Source organism: Mus musculus, chromosome 5 (assembly GCF_000001635.26).
Source record: "Mus musculus strain C57BL/6J chromosome 5, GRCm38.p6 C57BL/6J".
In the NCBI taxonomy this organism is placed as follows: Eukaryota; Metazoa; Chordata; class Mammalia; order Rodentia; family Muridae; genus Mus; species Mus musculus.
Genome location: NC_000071.6, coordinates 135708044 through 135727862, shown reverse-complemented (window position 1 = coordinate 135727862; position 19819 = coordinate 135708044). Strand labels below are relative to the sequence as shown.

Here is a 19819-nt window from a genome sequence, read left to right as displayed (position 1 = left end):
TCCCTGAGGTCGAAGCCAGCCTGGTCTACAGAGAATTCTAGGACAGCCAGGGCTACACAGAGAAACCGTTTCAGAAAATAAAAAGTGGGAAGCCCGAGTAGAGACCGGTATGAGAGAAGGTATTCTAGAAGAAAACCCAGCTCTTAACTTCTCTGGCCAGGTCACTACACTTGTAAGACTTGATGACCCCTGACCTGGCCTTCTCTGAGCCTTCCTACCAACCCCTACTGTCCTTCAACACAACATTAGCTTCCTCAGAGCAACCTTTCCCTGCCTCCCCTAGCATCAAGGCCACTGTCATAACAGGGCACATACATGCGCGTGGCGCTTCCCTCCACATATTCAGTTTGCTTGCCTTGAGGGCTGGCTTTAATAACTTAACGGGAGCTGCCTGGCACTCCACACACAATTCACGGCTTTCCTGCAATGGCCGGTCCAGGTCACCCACCCAGTATCTGGCAGACAGAGGTGGACAGCAGCCTCTGGGGACATTTCCCACTCCCTCCTCCCTCTGGGTTGAGAAGCCAGCTCCTGGCTCTTCTCAAAAAGACAGATGTATCCATAGGAATCCCATCTCCAGCCCCAGCACCCAGGGCAGGCAAGGGCTCCATGCCAGATGCTGAGGGTAGGGACTAGAATGTGCCATCTCTGGCTTCCAAGGGCCTGTCCTGTCCCTGAGCTGGAGCCCAGGGGAATCACAGCAGGAGAAGAGAGCCACGTCAGAGGCAGAACTGGCTGCAAACCTAGGCCCTGTCACCACATAGGCATGTGACAGGCATCCCAGCCCTAGTCCCTGAAGGCCTTAGCTACTTTAACTAGACTCTGCAGTATCTCCTGAGTCCTGCCAGGCACCTGGAACTTGAGTGACACTCAAGGGGACAAAGGTCTTCTTGGAAAGTGAGTAGCTATCTGGGCCAGTCTGTGATTTCATCTGAAATTGCCCAGCAGCCTAAGGTGGCACAAAGCCACAGAGGTGCTAGAGCCAGAGAGACACAAAAGGCTGGGCTCCATTCTCAAGAGCTACAACAGCAGGCTCCCAAGGGCCCAGCCCTGAGGCTAGTGTCCTGCTGTGGGTGGAAAGGGCCAAACTCCAGGCCAGCTGGCTCTGACTATGGTAAGGTGAGGGTGCTGGACAGGTTTACCTGGAAATACTCACCCTTGACCCTGGGAGAAAAGGCCGTGACACTGTGCATTTCTTGTGTGTGTGTGTGTGTGTATGTGTGTGGCCCTCGGGTGCTGTCCACCTTTGTTCAGACAAGGTCTCTCTCACTTGCCTGCAGCTCACCACGCTGCTTAGGCTGGCTGGACACCATGCCCCAGGGACCTGCCCACCCCATGCCTTCCTAGCATGGGGATTAGAAGCCTACCTCAATGCCCAGCTTTTTAATACAGGTTCCGGGGATCAAACTCCCGCTTGTGTAGCAAGGACTTAACGGAGCCATCTCCCCATCCACACCTGAACACATCTGAGGCCCACCCTGTCCTTTAATTAGCTCTGCTTTGCCCTGGGGACAGGAAGGACTGTCCATCTGCGCCCTCACTCATATGAACCCAGCAGAGGCAGTGGCCTCTGGGCAAACGGAGTCAGAGGACCCTGTGCTGGACAATCACACGATGTCTATCCTGGGCAGCCCTTCTTGCCTGGGAACAACTCCTAGCCAGCTCCAGGAAGCAGACCTGGTAGCACCCACCCAGGGGGTTAACTAACAGGAGCCCATTTGGCCCTAGCTCAGGGAGCTGCCTCTCCCTTTGGTGATGATGGCAGCCATGTGAACCTGGCCCATGAGCTCCCCACACATCTGAACTAGGGCTGAAACTGACCTTCTTCGCAGGACAGGCTCTTCCAGCGGCTGAGACGAGTATGCACACCCCATGGTGCTCCCGTTCCCAGCAGGGATTAAAGAAAAAGGGTCCCGCACTGAGCTCTGCGGCAGCTGGCTGGCAGCCCACAGAAAGGAAGTTCGCTTTTGTCCATTCTCAGTGTGATGGGGTAGGCTGCTTGGGCCCAGAGACTCTGAAAGTGCCACCAGACACCCCAGAAGTCCTCTCAGAATTCTTCGGCACCTCTGCCTGCCGCTGTCCCCATGAGCCTGTGAACTCTGCAACATCTGGCAGCTCCAGCAGGACTCCGAACTGAGACTGCAGCCTCCCATGATCCCCTGCGGCTGGGGTAACACCCCCCCACCACACACACACACCATGGACTGAGGGAAGGCGAGAACCTTTCTACATACACACCCCCACTCAGTCTCCTTGGTAACTGTTTATATCAGAGCCCTGCTCCCCACACCCTCCCCCTTTCCCATTAGGAGAAAAAAAGGATGGAGAACAAAGCTGTCCCAGCCCTGACACAGAGCGCTGTGCAGGTCGCAACAATAAGCCACCCTTCGCTGCTCCAAGAGCCCCTGGAGAGAACTGGGGAGTCAAAGACACTGGGGCTCTGGCACCCAGGCACATCCTGGCCACTACAGGGAGATAGACTTTCCCTTCCTGCCCCATGCAGTGGGGACAGCAAGCAAAAGGTTGCGTGTCTTATGAAACCCCTTTCTTGGTACCCAGGCCCAGACCCCAGAGCGTTGTGCAGGTGGCAGCTGGCCCATGTTGTGGGAGCCAGACACCACATGGCTCCATAGCAGAGCCTGAAAGGTTCCAATTAGCCCCCCACCCCACCCCCAGCCCTCCACTGGGAGCAGGCGTCTCTGAAGTCAGCTTCAGGCCACCAGAGTGGGCAAGAAGAGAGGAAGGGGGGGGGGAGCTCTGAGTCACAGGGAGAACCCAGATGCCTCAAGGGGGTGCATTTTTTTTCTCCAGTCCCAGGCAAGGAGAAGCAGCACTTCTGAAAGCCGAGGCAACTCAAATCTAATTTTCTGTGTGTTAGAACTGATTCCTCCTGGGATGGTCCCCTGCCTGGGAGGGACCCAGGAAGCTGCTTTTGAACTTGTAGAGCCTGGCTGTCTGGTGACTAACGTCTCCAGGCCACAGGGTTAACAGGCAGAAAGGGCCATGAGAACAGTGGCAGAAGGGGACAGCAGCTCCCCGCTGGGATAGATGGCCGGCTTCTGTCTGTGTGGAGCTATGATGAAAACCAGTAGGTAGCGCTCCACAGGGCTACGCTCCCAGGGGAGCCACTTCAAAGGGAGCTAGGAGCCAGCTAAGGGCGAGAGCTGACAGGGGCCTCAGGTCAAATCCTAGTTCCTGGAGAGACTTGATGGGGGATGGGAGGACTCTACCCTCTCAGAGGAGAAGTGGGGAGGGATTGTGGGAGAGGTGGCCAGGAAGGGGAGGGGGCAGCAATTAAATTTGAAAAAGATTTGGGCCAGGTGGTGGTGCCCATCTCCGATCCCAGCACTTTGGAGGCTAAGACGTGAGGACAGAGTTCAGTCTAGACTACAGAGCAACTTTGTCTCAAAAAACAAAACCAAAACAAACAAACAAACAACCCAAACAAACAAAAACAACAACAAAGAAAGCTGGGGATATAGTCAGTGGGCCGAGTAGTTTTCTACCACACGAAGCCCTGGGTTCCACCCCCAGCACCACATAACTTGCCATTGCGATGACTGGGACATTTATACTAGGAAGAATCAGAGTTCAATGTCATCCTCTACACAGGTACATAGCAGAGGCTAGCCTGAGCTAGTGAGACGACAAAAGGAAAGGGGAACAAAAAAAACCAGGGCCACCGTGCTGGCTAATTTTACTGATCTGACACAAGCTAATGTCATTCATCTGGGAGGCAGGAACCCCAATTAAGAAAATGCCTCCATAAGATCTGGCTGTAGGTAAACCTGTAGCGTGTTTTCTTAATTAGTGACTGACAGGGGAGGCCCCAGTCACTGTGGGTGGGGCCATTCCTGGGCTGGTGATCCTGGGTTCTATAAGAGCTAAGGCTGAGCAAACCGGTAAGCAGCACTCGCCATCCACCCAGAAGGCTGGCCTGGTGACCTTTTGGGCTATCAGTGTGACAGAGACCACACCAGATCCTCCCTAGAGTGTGAGCTCATCAAGCCACAGAACCTATTTTATCACATGTAGTCAAACCTACAGGCTCCATCTTTATGGAAGATGTCACATGTAAGTTACAAAGAGTTTTGAAGTAGTTACGTCTTAAGCTTTATTGTATAGTGAGATTGAGTTAATTATCACCAGGAGGGTTGTCACTGTATCATGCTGTGCTTAGATGTGCCTACAATAAACTATTTGGGGTCCAATTCCCTAAGGTCAAACCAATCCTGGCTACTTAGTTGTGAACTACTTTTCTTGCCTCTTGTAGATCATTACTCTGCTGGCTGTGGTGCTCCTTGACCCTTGTACTCCCCTGTGGCCTCGGCACCTGTAGCTCCTACCTACAGATTCCTCCTCTGTTTGAATTCCTGCCTTGGCTTCTTGGATCTGTGAGCTACATAAGCCCTTTCCCTCCAAGCTCCTGTTGGCCACGGTGCTTCATCACAGCAGTAGAAACCCTAGCCAAGACAGCAAAGAAGTCGACATAGTGGGCTAAAGTGCTTCTATTGCAGTTATCCTGAGCAGGCCACATCTGGAGTGAGCAGGCCACATCTGGAGTGTCAACAGGAAGGCCAGAACCCACTTATTCAGAGAGCAGAAAAATGCAGGTGACCTCAACTGGTGACAGTAGAGGTCCCAGACCAGAGCTTGCAGAGGGGCCTCTTCTAGACACTTCTGGGTCAGACACTGTGTCCCCTGCCCACTCTTCACATCGACAGCTGTCTCTTACATGCCCCTCCCTCCCTCCCTCCCTCCCTCCCCCCACCCCCTCTCTTTCTCTATGTTTTTTTTCAAGACCAAGTTTCTCTTCCTAATAGCTCTAGCTATCCTGAACTCTCTCTGTAGACCAGGCTGGCCTTGAACTTCCATATATCTGCCTGCCTCTGCCTCTGCCTCTCTGCCTCTGTCTCCCTAATGTTAGGATTAAATGCAGGGGCCACCACACCTAGAGCTTTCTCTTTCTCTTTCTCTCTCTCTATCTCTCTCTCTCTCTGAAAAACAGTTTTTAGATTTATTTATTTATTTAGGTATTTATATATATGAGTGTCTTGTTTGCATATGTCTGTGTACCATGTGTGTAACCAGGTACCCTCTGTGAGCCACCATGTGAGTGCTGGGAATGGAACCCAGGCCCTCTGTAAGAGCAGCCAGTGCTCTTAACTGTTGAGCACTCCTTCCAGCCATGCCTTTTTCTTTAAGAAACACATCTGTGTTTCTAGCTTAGTGACCACAGGTGCAAGGCCATCTATATAAAAAGGGTGTCCCTGACTGGAAGAACCAAGACCCCCAGATGCTCCTCCATCTGCTGACGCGCCAAGATAAAGACAGACGGACGTAAGAGCCGCCTGCAGCCTTGACTCCAGGCAGTGCTGCGATTTTAAAGGAGAGCGGATCCCAAAATAAAGGTCACTTGAGGAAATGAGAGTCTTTGCGGCTTTTCTAAACAAGCCCCAGAGGGGCACAATCGGCCAAATCCAGATCATAGGAAACTATGAAACAACGGGCTGGAGTTTCTTTCACACGTGTTTCATGGGTGAGTCAGAAGTGGACAGAAGCCAAGAACTGACATGGAGCCAAGGCTGGGTTTGGGCAAAGATGCCGTTCTCAGATGGGTGGCATGTAAGAGGCAGCTGCAAGGCTGGTGCTGGGGCGCTTCGGGGTGATGGGACATTGCTGACTATGAGACTGACTACCTAATTTTGTGGATGTCAAGACTCATGGGGCTGTCGGGACAACTCAGTGGGTAAAGGCTCTTGCTGCCAAGCCTGGTAACCTGAGTTCAATCCCTGGGATCCATGTGTATAGTTAAAATTAGAACTGGGGGTGCACAACCCAGGGTTCATCCTTAGCACTGAACGAAAAAACGAGAAGAGGGATTTTATTAAATGCAAATTATATCTGAATTTACCCAGTTCTCCTCCACAAAGAGGCATATGTGTATTGATCAATTGCAATAAATGGGTTTCAGATACTGAATTTTTTAAATCTAACTTTTTTTCTGCTTTTATTTATTTATTTATTTATTTATTTATTTTGTATTTTCGAGTCAGGGTTTCTCTGTATAGCCCTGGCTGTCCTGGAACTCACTTTGTAGACCAGGCTGGCCTCGAACTCAAAATCCGCCTGCCTCTGCCTCCTGGGATTAAAGGAGTGCGCCACCACGCCCAGCTCTGATCGACTGATCGGAGCTTCGTCTTTAGATTTTTTTTTTTTAAGTTAGATTTTAGCCGGGTATGATGGTGCACGCCTTTAATCCCAGCACTTGGAAGGCAGAGGTAGGTGGATTTTGAGTTCGAGGCCAGCCTGGTCTACAAAGTGAGCTCCAGCACAGCCAGGGCTATACAGAGAAATCCTGTCTCAAAAAAAAAAAAAAAAGAAAGAAAGAAAAGAAAAGAACAAATGCCACCTGGGAAGGGCAGTTGTGAGGGTAGAAGTAATTGTGTGATATGTAAAAGTGGAGCGAGTGAGTAAGCAAGCAGAGTGACCTCTCCCAAAGCTAGTGAGACAACTCTGTGGGCGACGACGGCGCTTGCCCCTGAACCCCATGAGTAAATCAAGTTCAATCTCTGAACCCCATGGGTGACACAAGTTCAATCCCTGGAACCCATGGGTGACTCAAGTTCCATCCCTGGAACCCACGCAGTGAAAGGAAAGAGCTGATTCCTGGGAGCTGTCCTCTGAGCTCTTGGCGATCAGGGTCAGAGAGCTGCATGGCCAGGCCTGGCTTTCTGTCACAGGTGCTGGGGACTCTATCTGGGGTTCCATGGCCGCACATCAGACACTTGAGCCCGCCACCCTCAAACTCTTACTCTGGCTCAGTTGGCCATGCTTGGCTTGTTTTCTTTTCATTGGAATTTATACCCCTACCCCCCCCCACACACACACACACACAAAGATTATCTTTTCTCCAGCCATAAGCTATCCCTACTGTTTCTGATGGTGTCAGAGTCTCTGAAATCTGGGTTTTCCGCAATCCACAGCAATAACAAGCTATAGCCAATGTTCCGGCGAATCTCCAGACTCTCAGACCCTCCTCACCTGCTCCAGCCTGCACGCATCCTATCCTAGCTCCCCCAGGTATCCAAAGACAACCCCAGAAGCCCTCTCCTGGGACAGTGTCTCCTCTCAGGGGACATCCTGGAATGGCTCCTCCAGCCTCCTCCCTGCCCTTGCCCTCCCTCTGCCTTCCCAATTGCCTGGCTGTCGCCATTGTGAAATCAGAGTTGGTCATTTTGCTGCTCCCATAGCCCTCTGGTGTCAGGTCCCAACTTGTCCCTTCTAACTGCACGTCCCACACTCCCCTGCCACTCCCCAAATAAGCCTGTCACCCCAGCACCTCCTCCACCTGTGACTATGGACAGCATCATTCATTGCTGCCCAAATCCTGTTCTGCATCTGAAGCTACCAGTCATGTTGCAAACCTTTCTAGAACCTTCCTCATCCCCAGTCTGAATGGATCCCCACCCTAGGTTCCCTAACTCTGTACCTCTGACCACAGTACAGTGCATCCCAGAGGATCTGTGGACAGGGCTGGGCTTGCTCTGTTCCGAGGCTTTGGCACAGCTGTTTGTAAGTGTGTGCCAAGATTTTCAAAGCACCCCTGATCTCCACGTTCTCCCTGTATCAGAGAGACCTGGGATATGCTACCCACTCCATTCACTTGTAGGGCACCGCTCTCAGCAGGAATTCTGCTCAAGAGAGAAGTTCAAGGCAAAGTCCAGGGCACTATGTCCTCTCTGAGGCCCAGGAGGGTTTCCTGACACAATGATGCTGGCCTGGCCCAGGAGATAGGTACTTCAGGCTCTGGGTGCGGCCTGCAGAAGGTCCCCTTTACTGGCCACACATGGCCAGGGGCAGCAGGGATAGTGTCCAGGCTCAGATGTTCAGAACGCCACATCTCCATGGCAAGAGCCGCACAGGCTTGCACTCCCAAGAGAGTCACCTGGGTACTCAGGGGCACCTCCTGACTTGTTTTATCTCTCTCAGGACTCACAGTGCTTTCTGGCCACACTGCAGCTGGCTTGCTATTTTGGCTTGCATAAATCCATCCCCTTGGGGTCAGAGATGTAACTCAATTCGAGAGAGCATTTGCCTGGTATGCACGAAGCCCTCCCGGCTCCCCCTCGTTTGATGCTAAGCATCACATACTCCGGTGAGGTGGTGCACACCTGCAATAGCAGCAGGTGGGCGGCGGCAAAAGGATCAGAATCCAATAGAGCAAGTCAGAGGTTGGCCTGGCTATGGGAGACTTGCTCTCAGAAGATAATCCAATCAGAGTGATGACTTGGTGAGTAAAACTGCCTGCCAATAAGCCAAATGGCCTGAGCTGGATCCCTTCGACCCCCAAGGTGTAAGAGAACTGGCTCCTGCTCACTGGCCTCCAGCTTCTCCAGGTACACCATGGCATACATCTATGTGCGTATGTACATGTATGTATCTTTGTACCCACATGTACACACACACACACACACACAACCCGATGGTTTCATGCTCCACAGCCTGCAGCCCCGTATCAAGGCCTTCAAAGAGAGTTCATTTCTAGAAGTCACCAGGAGCCATGATAAGAATGCATGATTTGGGCTGGGGGACTGAGAGGGGTGGTGCACATCTTTAATCCCAGCACTTGGGAGGCAGGGACAGGCAGAGCTCTGTGAGTTTAAGGCCACTGAGGCCAGCCTGGTCTAAAGAGCAAGTTCCAAAACACCCAAATCCTGTCTTGAAAAACCATAAGCAAACAAATCAACAACTTAAAAAAGTATAATAGACCGGCTGGCATGTGCCTTTGACCCCAGAAGTGAGGAGAGAGAGAGAATTACTGTGAGTTTGAGGCCAGCCTGGGCTACACCAGGAGACCCTGTCTTAAAAAAATTAAAAAAAAATTAAAAATTAAAATTAAAATTAAAAAAAGCAGCAGCAACAACAAAAAAACCGCAAAACAACAAAAATACGTGTTCAGTGTATTTTAACAAATCTAATAAACTCACTCACTCTGCTATTCACAAATCAAAACAAATGTAAAAAGCCAAGCTAAGAACCAGCTAACCATATTTGCCTCAGTTTCCCAAGTGCTGGGATTAATGGCAAATGCCACCTTGCCCAGCGACCTTGAATTGTTTAATCTTCCTTCCCCCATCTCTCCTGTGTTGGGGTTACTGGTGTGTGCCATCAAGGCTGGCCAACCTTTTTGAGACAGGGTCTTGCTGAAGTTGCCTAGGTTGGCCTTGAGCCTGCTCTGTAACTGAGGCTAAAACCTGGAAAAGGTCGGTGGTTCTGCACCTCATATGCTTGTGGGGGGATCAGGGGCGACCTCCATTTCATACATGGTAGAATAAGGTCAACTTGGAGGGTGGGGCCAGGCTACTGGTCCCTTTAGCTCCAGGTGGGCAGATATCACCACAAATAGTGTCCCCACCCCAGGAACGTACCCAGGTCCAGCCCCAGCCGGAGAGGCTGGATTCCAGCTCTCTGTCCTCCTTAATTCCCAGCAGCCTAGGGGTGGCTCTACCCTCAGGACTGTTTCCTAGTCTTACCCTAAAGATCCAGTCAGCAGGCTGGGTTCCTGCAACAGCCTCAGGGAGGAGAGAAACAGGTGTCTGTCCAGCCCAGATCAGAGCTGCAGTCTAGAGGCCCTGCTTAGACAAGGCACACTGAAGTTTCTCATCATCTGCTTCTACAAAGCACATTATATCACTCTCGCTTCTCGGCTGCTTCTTGCTATTTTTTTTTTTGTTTGTTTGTTTGTTTGTTTGTTTTTTGGTTTTTTTGTTTTGTTTTGTTTTGTTTTTCGAGACAGGGTTTCTCTGTGTAGCTCTGGCTGTCCTGGAACTCACTTTGTAGACGAGGCTGGCCTCGAACTCAGAAATCCGCCTTCCTCTGCCTCCCGAGTGCTGGGATTAGAGGTGTGCACCACCACGCCCAGCTCTGCTTCTTGCTTTTATAGTCCAGGCTAGACTCCAGCCTAGCCTCAAACTTGCTATATAGCTGAGACTCTCAACTCCTGATCCTTCTGCACCTACCTCCCAAGTTCTGGGATTACAGATGTGTTCCAGTCTTTTTACTTTTTATTTAAAAATTACATTTATATGTGTGTGTGTGTGTGTGTGCACTCTGTGAATGTATGAGTGATGAGAGGGAGGGAGGGAGAGAGAGAGAGACAGAGAATGGTGCCCCAGCAACAGTGTACTAGCAGAGGTCAGAGGACAAACTGCAGGAGCCTGCTCTCTCCTTCTACCATGTGGGTCCCAGGAATCAAACTCAGGTTGCCAGCCTTGGTGGCAAGCTTTACCCACTGGGCTGTTTTCCTGACCCTATTTTTTATTTCTAAGACAAAGTCTCTGAGTTGTACAGGCACCCCTCAGCTTGCCTCAGTCTCCCCAGTGGTGGGGATAGGCCTGAGCTTCCAGCTTGGCCACCATGTTCACCTTACAAGTCTGGAGCCAGTGATGTCGCGAGAGTGGGTGATGAAGTAGGGAGGCAGCTCCCGGTCCCACAGCCTTGCCCAGAGGGTAGGGGCAGCTTGGAGCCTGGGACCAGGTCACGGCTCACCTTCTCTTCAGTAGGACACATTTTCCCCACAAGCACTGCCCTCTTCCTCCCCCACCCCCCCAGCCACAAAGCATCCTGACCAGCTGGATTCCGACTCGCTCACCCTTCCTAGGTCCCTAGCCCCCGGTGTGACCCAACCTGTAGGACAGGGTCCAAGCTGCTATACGAGGGAGGTCCTGGAATGTGTTCCTCTGTCTAGTTCTGCTAGTTTTTAGCCACCTGGGCCTGTCACTGCCTAAGGGGAGACAGAAGGGGCAGAAGGTGACTATCCAGGCAGACAATGCACAGGAAAGCATTCCAAAATACCTATCTACAAACTACTTCCAGAACTCTCTCTGACACAGGGTTGGTTTCTCTGTGTGGCCCTGGCTGTCGTTGAACTCACTCTGTAGACCAGGCTGGCTTGGAATTCACAGAGATCTGCTGCCCCTGCCTCCTGAGTGCTGAATTAAAGGTGTGTACCACCATGGTAGGAGCTTGCTAGCTCTCGCTCTCTCTCTCTCTCTCGCTCTCTCTCTCTCTCTCTCTCTCTCTCTCTCTCTCTCTCTCTCTCTCTCTCTCTCTCTCGTACAGAGTCAGCCCAAGCTGGCACACAGCTTAGGATGACCTTGACCTCCTGATCTTCCTGACCTTGACCTCCTGATCTTCCTGCCTCCCTCTAATTGCTGGGATTGCAGGCCTCAGCTTCTTCATGCACTGCCATCTCAGTGGTCCTTAGCGTGGTCCAAACTATCCTCGGCCGCTGACATATTCAGCAGCAAGGGGAACTCAGGCTTGGTGGGTAAATCACACCGTGAACTCATCAAGTGCTCACAGAGAGTGGCGCTTGGGGCCACTAAGTTGACCAAGAAACAGAGAGAGAGAGAGAATAAGGGTCAGCATCTCACCAGCTTGGCCCAGCAAGAAACCATAAACTCAAGGAAGCCAGAGTCTACTTCAGTCGCAGCCACAGATTCTGAGAGGGTTTGGGACATAGTGGGCAAAGATCTTAGGAGACAGTGTCTCAGTAAATCGTTGATGGAAAAGGTGAGACCAAATCCAGTTCTCCTTTGTTTTCTCTATGTTTATGGGTGGTGTGTGTCTGATTATTAAAGAAGACTCAAAAGCAGAGGGTCACGCCCCAAACCCCAGGAAGCTGGCTCCTTATGTCCTGCGCCCCACCTTGGGGAACAGTGTGGAAGGAAGGGGTGTCCAGGATGTCCAGTGAAAGGGGTAGATAGCCAAGGGGTCTCTGAGGGCACCACTCACGTTGTCTGGATCTTGCTGAACTCCGGTATCTCTTCTTTCTTCTTTTTAAAGATGAACCAGTAGGTCAGGACCCCCACGATGAGAGAAAACAGAACAATGTCCGTTGTGCTGAATAGAGACACTTCTTCAGCCACTGCCTCAGGCACTGTGGCACTGGTGTCTTCGTGAGAGTCCCCCATGTTGGTGACACAACTGTCAGGAGAGAACCAGCAGATGTCAGTAAGGAGTCGAGTGGCCCCGAGGCCAGCAGAGGTGCCCATCTGAACGCTTCAGAGTGAGGGTCGCACAGACCGAGCAGGGGAAGTTGCCTCCGCAAGGCTTCAGTCCAGGCCACTGCAGCCTAGGGAAGAGCTAACACCCGCAAACCACCCTGATGGTGGTGGCTCTGTCACAGGTAGGATGAGCCCCTTAGCCAATGATGAGAACAGAAACCATGGCTCCTGGTGTCCCTGAGCATCTCCAACTCTGTAGGACACACGTAGGTCCTTGTGCTCACCATTAAGCACCAAGGAAACCAGGATGGTTAAACACACATGGTTGTCTCTTCAAAGGGGTGTGTGTGTGTGTGTGTGTGTGTGTGTGTGTGTGTAACCTGTTTTCTGCCCAGAAGGCTAGGAATGGATGCGGTTAAGGCCTGGTGACCTCCGTGCTCTGAGTATGTTCAGCCACAACAGCTCTCCCAGACTCTTAGGTTTATCTCCGTCAATCTGCAGGCTATCCTTCGGGAGAGCCTTATCTGAGCACGGTTTACCTTGAGCCTGCTTTCTTCGTTCGTCTACAGAACCTATCTCTATGGAAGATGTCACTTGTCCTTTACAAGAGCTCTGATGTAATTATGTCTTAAACTTTGCTGTACACATGGGACTGAGTTAATTATCATCAAGAAACTTTTTCCTAAATTATACTGTGCTTAAATATGCCTAAAAGAAACTGCCTAAAATTTGAACCAAGCCTGCCTTAGTGGTATTGAATCGAAGCTCCCTCTTGCTTCTCCTGAATCAACACGCTGATGGCTGTGGTGTTTGCAAAGACCCCCACACATGCCCACAAAGACAAAGACATGGTTAAGACCCCAGTAGAGAGATAGCTCCTTTGCCCCAAAGGCTGGGCTCTTGAGTTGTCTGAATGGGACATGGTCCTAAGTCTTTGCAACTGGCCCTGGAGATTCTGGCTGACTAGAATACATTAACTGGAGACCCTGGGCCTCAAGAACAGGTCCAACTAACAGTGAGTCTCTAACACACAGCCTGGCATCTGGTACTTGGAAACCCTGAGCTGGTTTGACATCCATAGGTCCTAGCGACACAGTCTAGGCTTCCAGACCTGCAAGCCTGATGCCCACAATATCCTTGATGCCAAGGCTCTAAGGACATTCATTTACCGTTGATCACAGCTGATTTTCAACTGATGCTTGGGTCAGGTCCTGAGACTACCATCATAAACTGACTTAAAAGTATATTTAAGGGGTTGATAAGACTAAGTGTTTGCTTTGCAAATCTGAGAAACTGGGTTCAAACCCCGGAGCTTGTATTTAAAAAAAAAACAAAGCTGACTATGGTTGGTGAGGTGGCTCAGCAGGTTTAGGCACAATGACCTGAATTCCACGCCTGGGACCCACATTGGAACAAGAATATACTCCTGAAAATTGTCTACTAACCTCCACACATGCTTCAGTGCGCGCGCACACGTGCACACACACACGCTTTCATACACAAGCACATACACAAATAAAAATAGAAAGCTGTAAAGCCAGGTATGCCAGTGATCCCAGTCCCAGTGCTGGGAAGGCAGAGGGCAGAGGACTGAGTTGGCTTTCCTGTGGAACACTACTTAAGGTTGTTCACTGGTGTGTACACGCACACAGGAGCACTCGCGCACGTGTGCACACACTGTATTTAATATGACTAACTCAGCAAATACTGTAACATCTTGGCTTCATGAGAGGTGCTCAAGACAGTTTCATGGTCTGTTGGACAAAATCATCCCCCGAGAAGCCTACGAGGTACCAACTCGCTGACTTTTCACGCCATTGTTAAAGCAGGGACCATCTCTGCTTCATACAGGAAGTCATCCATCATTGCCAACAGAATGAAATGTCATCCACTGCCCCCCACCCCCGCAAGGAGAGGCCAACTGGAAATGCCACCCCAGCCTTTCCCGCACCCCGCCCTCCAGGCTTCAGCTCCCACCCCCCACGCTGTAACACACCACAGTTGTAAGTAAAAAAAAGCTTTCCTCAATTCTCAGTCCTGGGGAGACACTGAACCAGACATGGTCTTGGGAGTGCTCAGCTGGCCTATTCAGCATGAAAACCTGGCAGGTAGGTAGATCTGATCAGGGTCATAACAGCATGAGGTCCAGAACCCCAGGGGCAGGCTGTCCCTTCTGCTTCCTCATAGTCCTGTGACTGAGTGTGCGCTGCTCCAGTCACAACTCAGTCAGAAATGCCTGAGTCATATCTCGGCAACCCAGGCCAGTTGAGGTGGCTTCCTGTCAGCTTCCGTTTGCTGTCACAGCTTCAGGCACTGAGCCAACCAGCCTCAATCTGGGGTATCTGTCCTTCCAGTCCACAGCCCACTTGAGAGTCAGCTTCTTCTCGGATTTTAGACAAATGCTTTTCTAAGAGCTGGCTCTCATCTCAACTTATCCTTACTCGTCCTTATGGGGTGGTGCTGGGAATGAAACCCAGGGCTTCCCACAGGGTAGATACTGCTCTACCACTGAGCCACGTCTCCAGCCCATCACTGGGAATCCTAGGCAGGCCCTCCACCATTGAGTAAAGCTCCCAGCCTCAGGAAGGGGGTTCTACTATACTGCCGGCCCAGACCCCCGGCCTTTATTTTTTTTTTTTTGGTATCTGACACTAAAGGACAAATTTAACTCTCATGTCCTCAAGAATACTGTATTAAATATTTCAACCACACTATGTATTCAGTGCTGACTGTGTCTGTCCAACCTTATCTTCGTCTTTGATAAGCCCACGCACCTTCTGTCAAACATTCACAAATTGAGACCAGGAGGTGTGTAGGACCTGCTTCTAGAAGAGTCTGTCTCACAGAAGTGGGATGAAACAGACATTCCAAGTCAACTGCAGCCAGCTGGGGTCTGCTCAGGAATGATATGCTAACACGGAAAAGCAAGTACTTGTATTCCTCTCAGAGCCAGCAGGCAACAGATACGGACTCTTTGTCTTACTAGGGTAGCCTGGGCCCCTGGCTTTCAAGGAAAGCAGACAGATGCTCACAAAGCCAAGTCACAGGGCTGACTGCCCTTCCTTGTGTGCAGTTCCTAAGGCAGCAGAGTGTGGGGCACAGGGGCGCTGATGTACCTGTTACCCCCCAAATTACATTTAGGCCACTGCAAGGGGCTTGTGATGGTCAGACCACTCCCTGTATGTGGGTCCTTTTGCCTTTTTTTTCTTTTTTCATTTGTACTTTGAAACAGTGTAGCCCAGGCTAACTCCAAAGGTTCAATCCTCCCACCTAGGTCTCCCGGGTGCTGGGGTTGAGGGTGGGGTTACAGATGTGTACCACCCCATCCAAATACCAAGTGTCAACTTGGGAGTATTCAGAATCACCATAGAAACAAGCCTCTGGGCTGTGAGGAAGCTTCTAGATGAGGTTAGCTGAGGTGGGGAAACTCCCCCAAGACGGGCGCTACTATCCACAGGCTGGGGTCCGGGCTGAGTGAAGCAGGAGAAAGAAGCTGAGCCCCAGCATTCACCTCGCTCCCTTCCTGACAGTGGATAAAGTATGACCATCTGCCCCAAGCTCCCGTCATGCCCTCCTGTCACGCTGTCCCCTTGACCATGAACCAAAATAAACAGTTCCATTCCATTGCTCTTGTCAGGTATCCTTCACAGCAGTGCATAACATACTTAACACGCCTGGCCAACCAGGCTACACAGTAAGACCCCGTCCTAGAGAGGAGAAGCAATAACTAGTAGCCATGCATGGAGGCACATCCGTTATCCCAGCAGGTCACTGCTGAAGGACCTGGAGTTCAAAGTCCTCCTCAGCTACATAATGAGTTCAAGGCCAGCCTGGGCTACTTGGGACCCTAACTCAAAAAGCTCCTCTTCTTGTTTAACCATTTATCTTGGTCCCTCCATTTCCTCAGCTGGCTCGACTCTGACCTCAAGAGAAGTAGCCAGGCTCGGTAGGCCTGTAGATCCACTGAGCAGTTTCAAACAGCATCCACTAGCAGAAATAGCCAATAATTAAGCTGTCCACCTTGCTCGACCGTGTCCTGGAGCTGAGCTGCTGCCCCTTTGCCTTACTAGGTTGGCGGAACCTGGCCAGCTGGTGGACGTAGGAAGATTAATGTTCAAGCCATAGTGTGTGGTTAGCCCTGAAGCAGGTCCCATGTTTGCGAGTCAGCCAACCTCAGAAAATATCTATCTAGAGGTCCATGTGTGATGGCTTCACACCTCTTACTCTAGCAAGGAAGAGACAAGAGATCTCTGAGTGCAAGGTGGACAGCCTGATAATTGGGTGTTCTAGGGTTGAGGCTATTGATACAACTCAGTAAGTAAAGACGAACGCTGCCAATCTTAAGGGACCTGAGTTTGATTCCCAGATCCAGATGATAGAAGAGACTCGGTTCCTGCAGGCTGCCCTTTGATCTCCAGATCTGTACCCTCACACAAACATACTGGTATACACAAAAGGAACTTAAAATCGTTGTTGTTGTTGTTGTTTTGAGACAGAGTCTTCCTTTAGGCCACTCTGGTCACTCTGGACTCACCCTGTAGACCAGGCTGGCTCAAACTCACAGAGATCAATCAGCCTTTGGTTCTCAAGAGCTGGGATTAAAAGATGGGTTTTTTTGTTTATTCACCTTTTAAGTAACAGAAAGGCTCTCTCTTTCTCCAGGAGACTGTTTACAACACTGGAGTAAGGTTGCAAGCAAGGCCATCCTCCAGAGAGCATTTTTGCAACTTCTGGTTACTTCACTGAACTGAGGAGGGACCAGCATGCAAAGCAGGATGAGTCAGACACTTGTGCAAAAACAGCAAAGTGGGGAAGAGGCTAGCAGTTCCTCTGGCTCCACGTGCTGCCGAGTAGCGGTCACTATCAAACAGCTTAGTAGCAGTTCAACTCACAGATGCCTAGACCAAGGGAATTGGTGTCCATCTTGAACCTTCAGGGAGGAAAGAGGGTCTGTGCAGGCTCACAGAACTCTGCCTAGGTCTGGAGGCTTCAAAGAAACAAATCCTACTGTTGCATAATAAACAGCTCCCCTGCCAAAGATGCTCAGGGAAACTGTTCCCTAAGGCAACCTGCCCGCAAGGGTGACTGGGAGCCAGCCGTGGGCAGGCTATCCAGAAAGGCTGGCATGTGAACCCATGTGCTATTGGTATGGATTTCTCTGGGTTTTCCTTGAGGAGGGGGGATGGGCTTTTTGAATCTGCCAGTTTTACGTCTTTTGCACTTTGAGGATCGTTTTAGCCATGACTTACTGGACTCTTTTCCCCAGCCCTAACCTCTCTTTCTGCTTCTGGATTAAGTTCTATATATTTTTAAATTTTATCTATATGCATATATACCTGCAAGAAGCTAGTGGAGGATTCCCCTGGAGCTGATGTTACAGGGTGATGTGGGTACAAGCACTCTTCACCAATGGGGCCTCTCTCCAGTGCCCTTCATGACTTATCCTCTCACAAGCCTCCAATGTTCTCGCTGTCAACATAAACCCAGTTTTCCTTTAGTTCAGACTGGAGCGTCTATATAGGTCTATCTTCAAGCCCATGGATGGTAATATTCAGCCGTCTCTCTGTGCCCCAGTGTCGGGATGGCAAAAACCAGTCCTAGCTAGCTTTGTCACCCTGATCTAGCCTACATTCATCTGAGAGGAAAGTCTTCATTAGATCAGACTGGCCTGTGGGCACATCTGCAGGAAACCATCTTGATTGCTAATTGATGTAGCGGAGCTGAGCCCAGCCCACTGTGGGCAGCACCATTCCCTTGGCAGTCAGTACTAGGGTATAATATGATAAAGCTAGCTAAGCATGAGCAGAGAATCAAGCCAGGAAGCAGTGTTCTTCCACAGTTTCTGCTTCAACTTCCTGCCCGAGTTCTTGCCCTAACTTCTGTCAACGATGGGCTGTGAGGTGTGAGGTGACCGGAACCCCATCCTCCCCTGAGCTGTTTTCGTTCACAGTACCTTAACACAGCCACAGAAGGAAATATGCAACAGAACCAAAGGTCTTGTGCGTGCTAGGCAACTATCATCCCTAGTCCTTTTTTGCCACTTTGGTTTTTGAAGGTTTCATGTAGCCCAGGTTGCCCTCAAACTCAGTGTGTAGCTGAGGCTGGCCTCAGGTGCTTGGATCACAAGTGTGCCCTAACACAGCTGGCTTCCTCTGTCACTGTCATCAGCTCTACAACCTCTGTTAGGTCTTGTTTCTGGTATTGGTATCTTCCTGTTTGCATTTGCCTGTCACCGTTTCTCATTCAAGTTGGCTTTCCTGGTTCTCGGATATGATTTTTTAAAATTATAACCTGGACTCAACAAACAAACAAACAAACAAACAAACAAAGTCTCAAGTCAGACATGGTGGTGCAGCCTATTTGGTGCTGTGTGTCTAGAGGGAAATTTCTGTGAACAAAGACTAACTTTAACAACTTTATTGAACACTGCATGTGACGTAAGGTAGTTTTTGGTGTGAACTTGATTTTCTTTTCTTCCTTTTTAATTTTTTTTTAAAGATTTATTTATTTATTATATGTAAGTACACTGTAGCTGTCTTCAGACCCTCCAGAAGAGGGCGTCAGATCTTGTTACAGATGGTTGTGAGCCACCATGTGGTTGCTGGGATTTGAACTCCGGACCTTCGGAAGAGCAGTCTGGTGCTCTTATCCACTGAGCCATCTCACCAGCCCTTAGATTTTTTTTTTTTTTTTTTTTTTTTTTTTTTTTTTACTTTATTTCTAAGACAGGGTTTTTCTGTGTAGCCCTGGCTGTCCTGGAACTCGCTCTGTAGACCAGGCTGGCCTCAAGCTCACCGAGCCCCACCCCTGCCTCTGCCTCTGCCTCCCAGTGTTGAGATTAAAAGTGTGCACTACTATACCTGGCCTTGATTTTTTTTTTAAACAAGACTAATCTAAAATTACCTGTGAGGATTATACTGCAATAGAGTCAATTAAACTGAACAAACATGGTATAAATTGTAAGTAATGTCAAATTGTTTTACTATAATTTCTAGATGATCAAGAAAAAACCATGAAATGAGATCTCCATTTCATTTAAAATAAAAACAAAAAACAACAAACAAACAAACAAAATCCTCTATTTTCTGAGCTCAAACCATAGTTCCAGCCAAGTTCCTCAGACCTAGGCACACAGAAAATTCTCTGGATTTGCTAGGATAGGAGCCTAGGCCTCAAGCAGCCATGCCTCCAGTCTCTCAGAGAGTCTGGGTCCCACCTTAGAAAATCCACTTGACCATCTAATCGATGACTTCCACATAATGTCTCTTTGGAAGCAACTGATGACTGGAAATACATAATGGGCAAATTCCAAGATTACAATCTAAGTCGGGTGTGGTGGAGCAAACCAAACAGGAAGATTTGAGTTCGAGGCCAACAGTCTGGCCAACCTAGACTGCACAGCAAGTTCCAGGCTAGCCAGGGCTATCGGGTTTTTGTTTTTTTTAACTGACAGAACAGGAAGCACAAACTTGTTGGGCTGGCTGCATTCAGTGAGAATTCAGTAAGGAGCAAAAGGCAGTGTTTTGGGGAGGGAGGGACGGACAGTTGTGCACTGAGACCTGAGCTTTGACAATGGGCCAAGGCCAGACCCAGGGCCCTGAGGAAACAGGAGAGCTAGGTGAGCAGTAGCCCAATGAGAAGCCTTCTCCAGGTCAATGTTCACAGTTCCTGTGCCAACCCAGCCTGGCCTTGACTTTAGTGTCCTAGAGAACCTTTCCTAGCCAAGTCTACAATGCCCCTGGGTGATGATGGCCTTTCCCCCCATATAACAGGGCTTAATTTGGAACCATCTGACTGACACGTGGCTG

At 50.0% G+C, this 19819-nt stretch overlaps 1 protein-coding gene across 3 annotated transcripts in view; it reads right to left on the bottom strand.

Annotated features, from left to right (window-relative positions):
• The window catches only part of Por (P450 (cytochrome) oxidoreductase), a 65287-nt gene that overhangs the window by 7464 nt on the left and 38004 nt on the right, over positions 1-19819 (bottom strand). For all 3 annotated transcript variants that reach the window (XM_006504399.1, XM_006504398.1, NM_008898.2), the window contains exon 2: positions 11800-11991. In XM_006504399.1, coding sequence (XP_006504462.1) covers positions 11800-11978 — 179 coding nt within the window. In that variant the 5' untranslated portion in view covers positions 11979-11991. The remainder of the gene's footprint in view (positions 1-11799; positions 11992-19819) is intronic.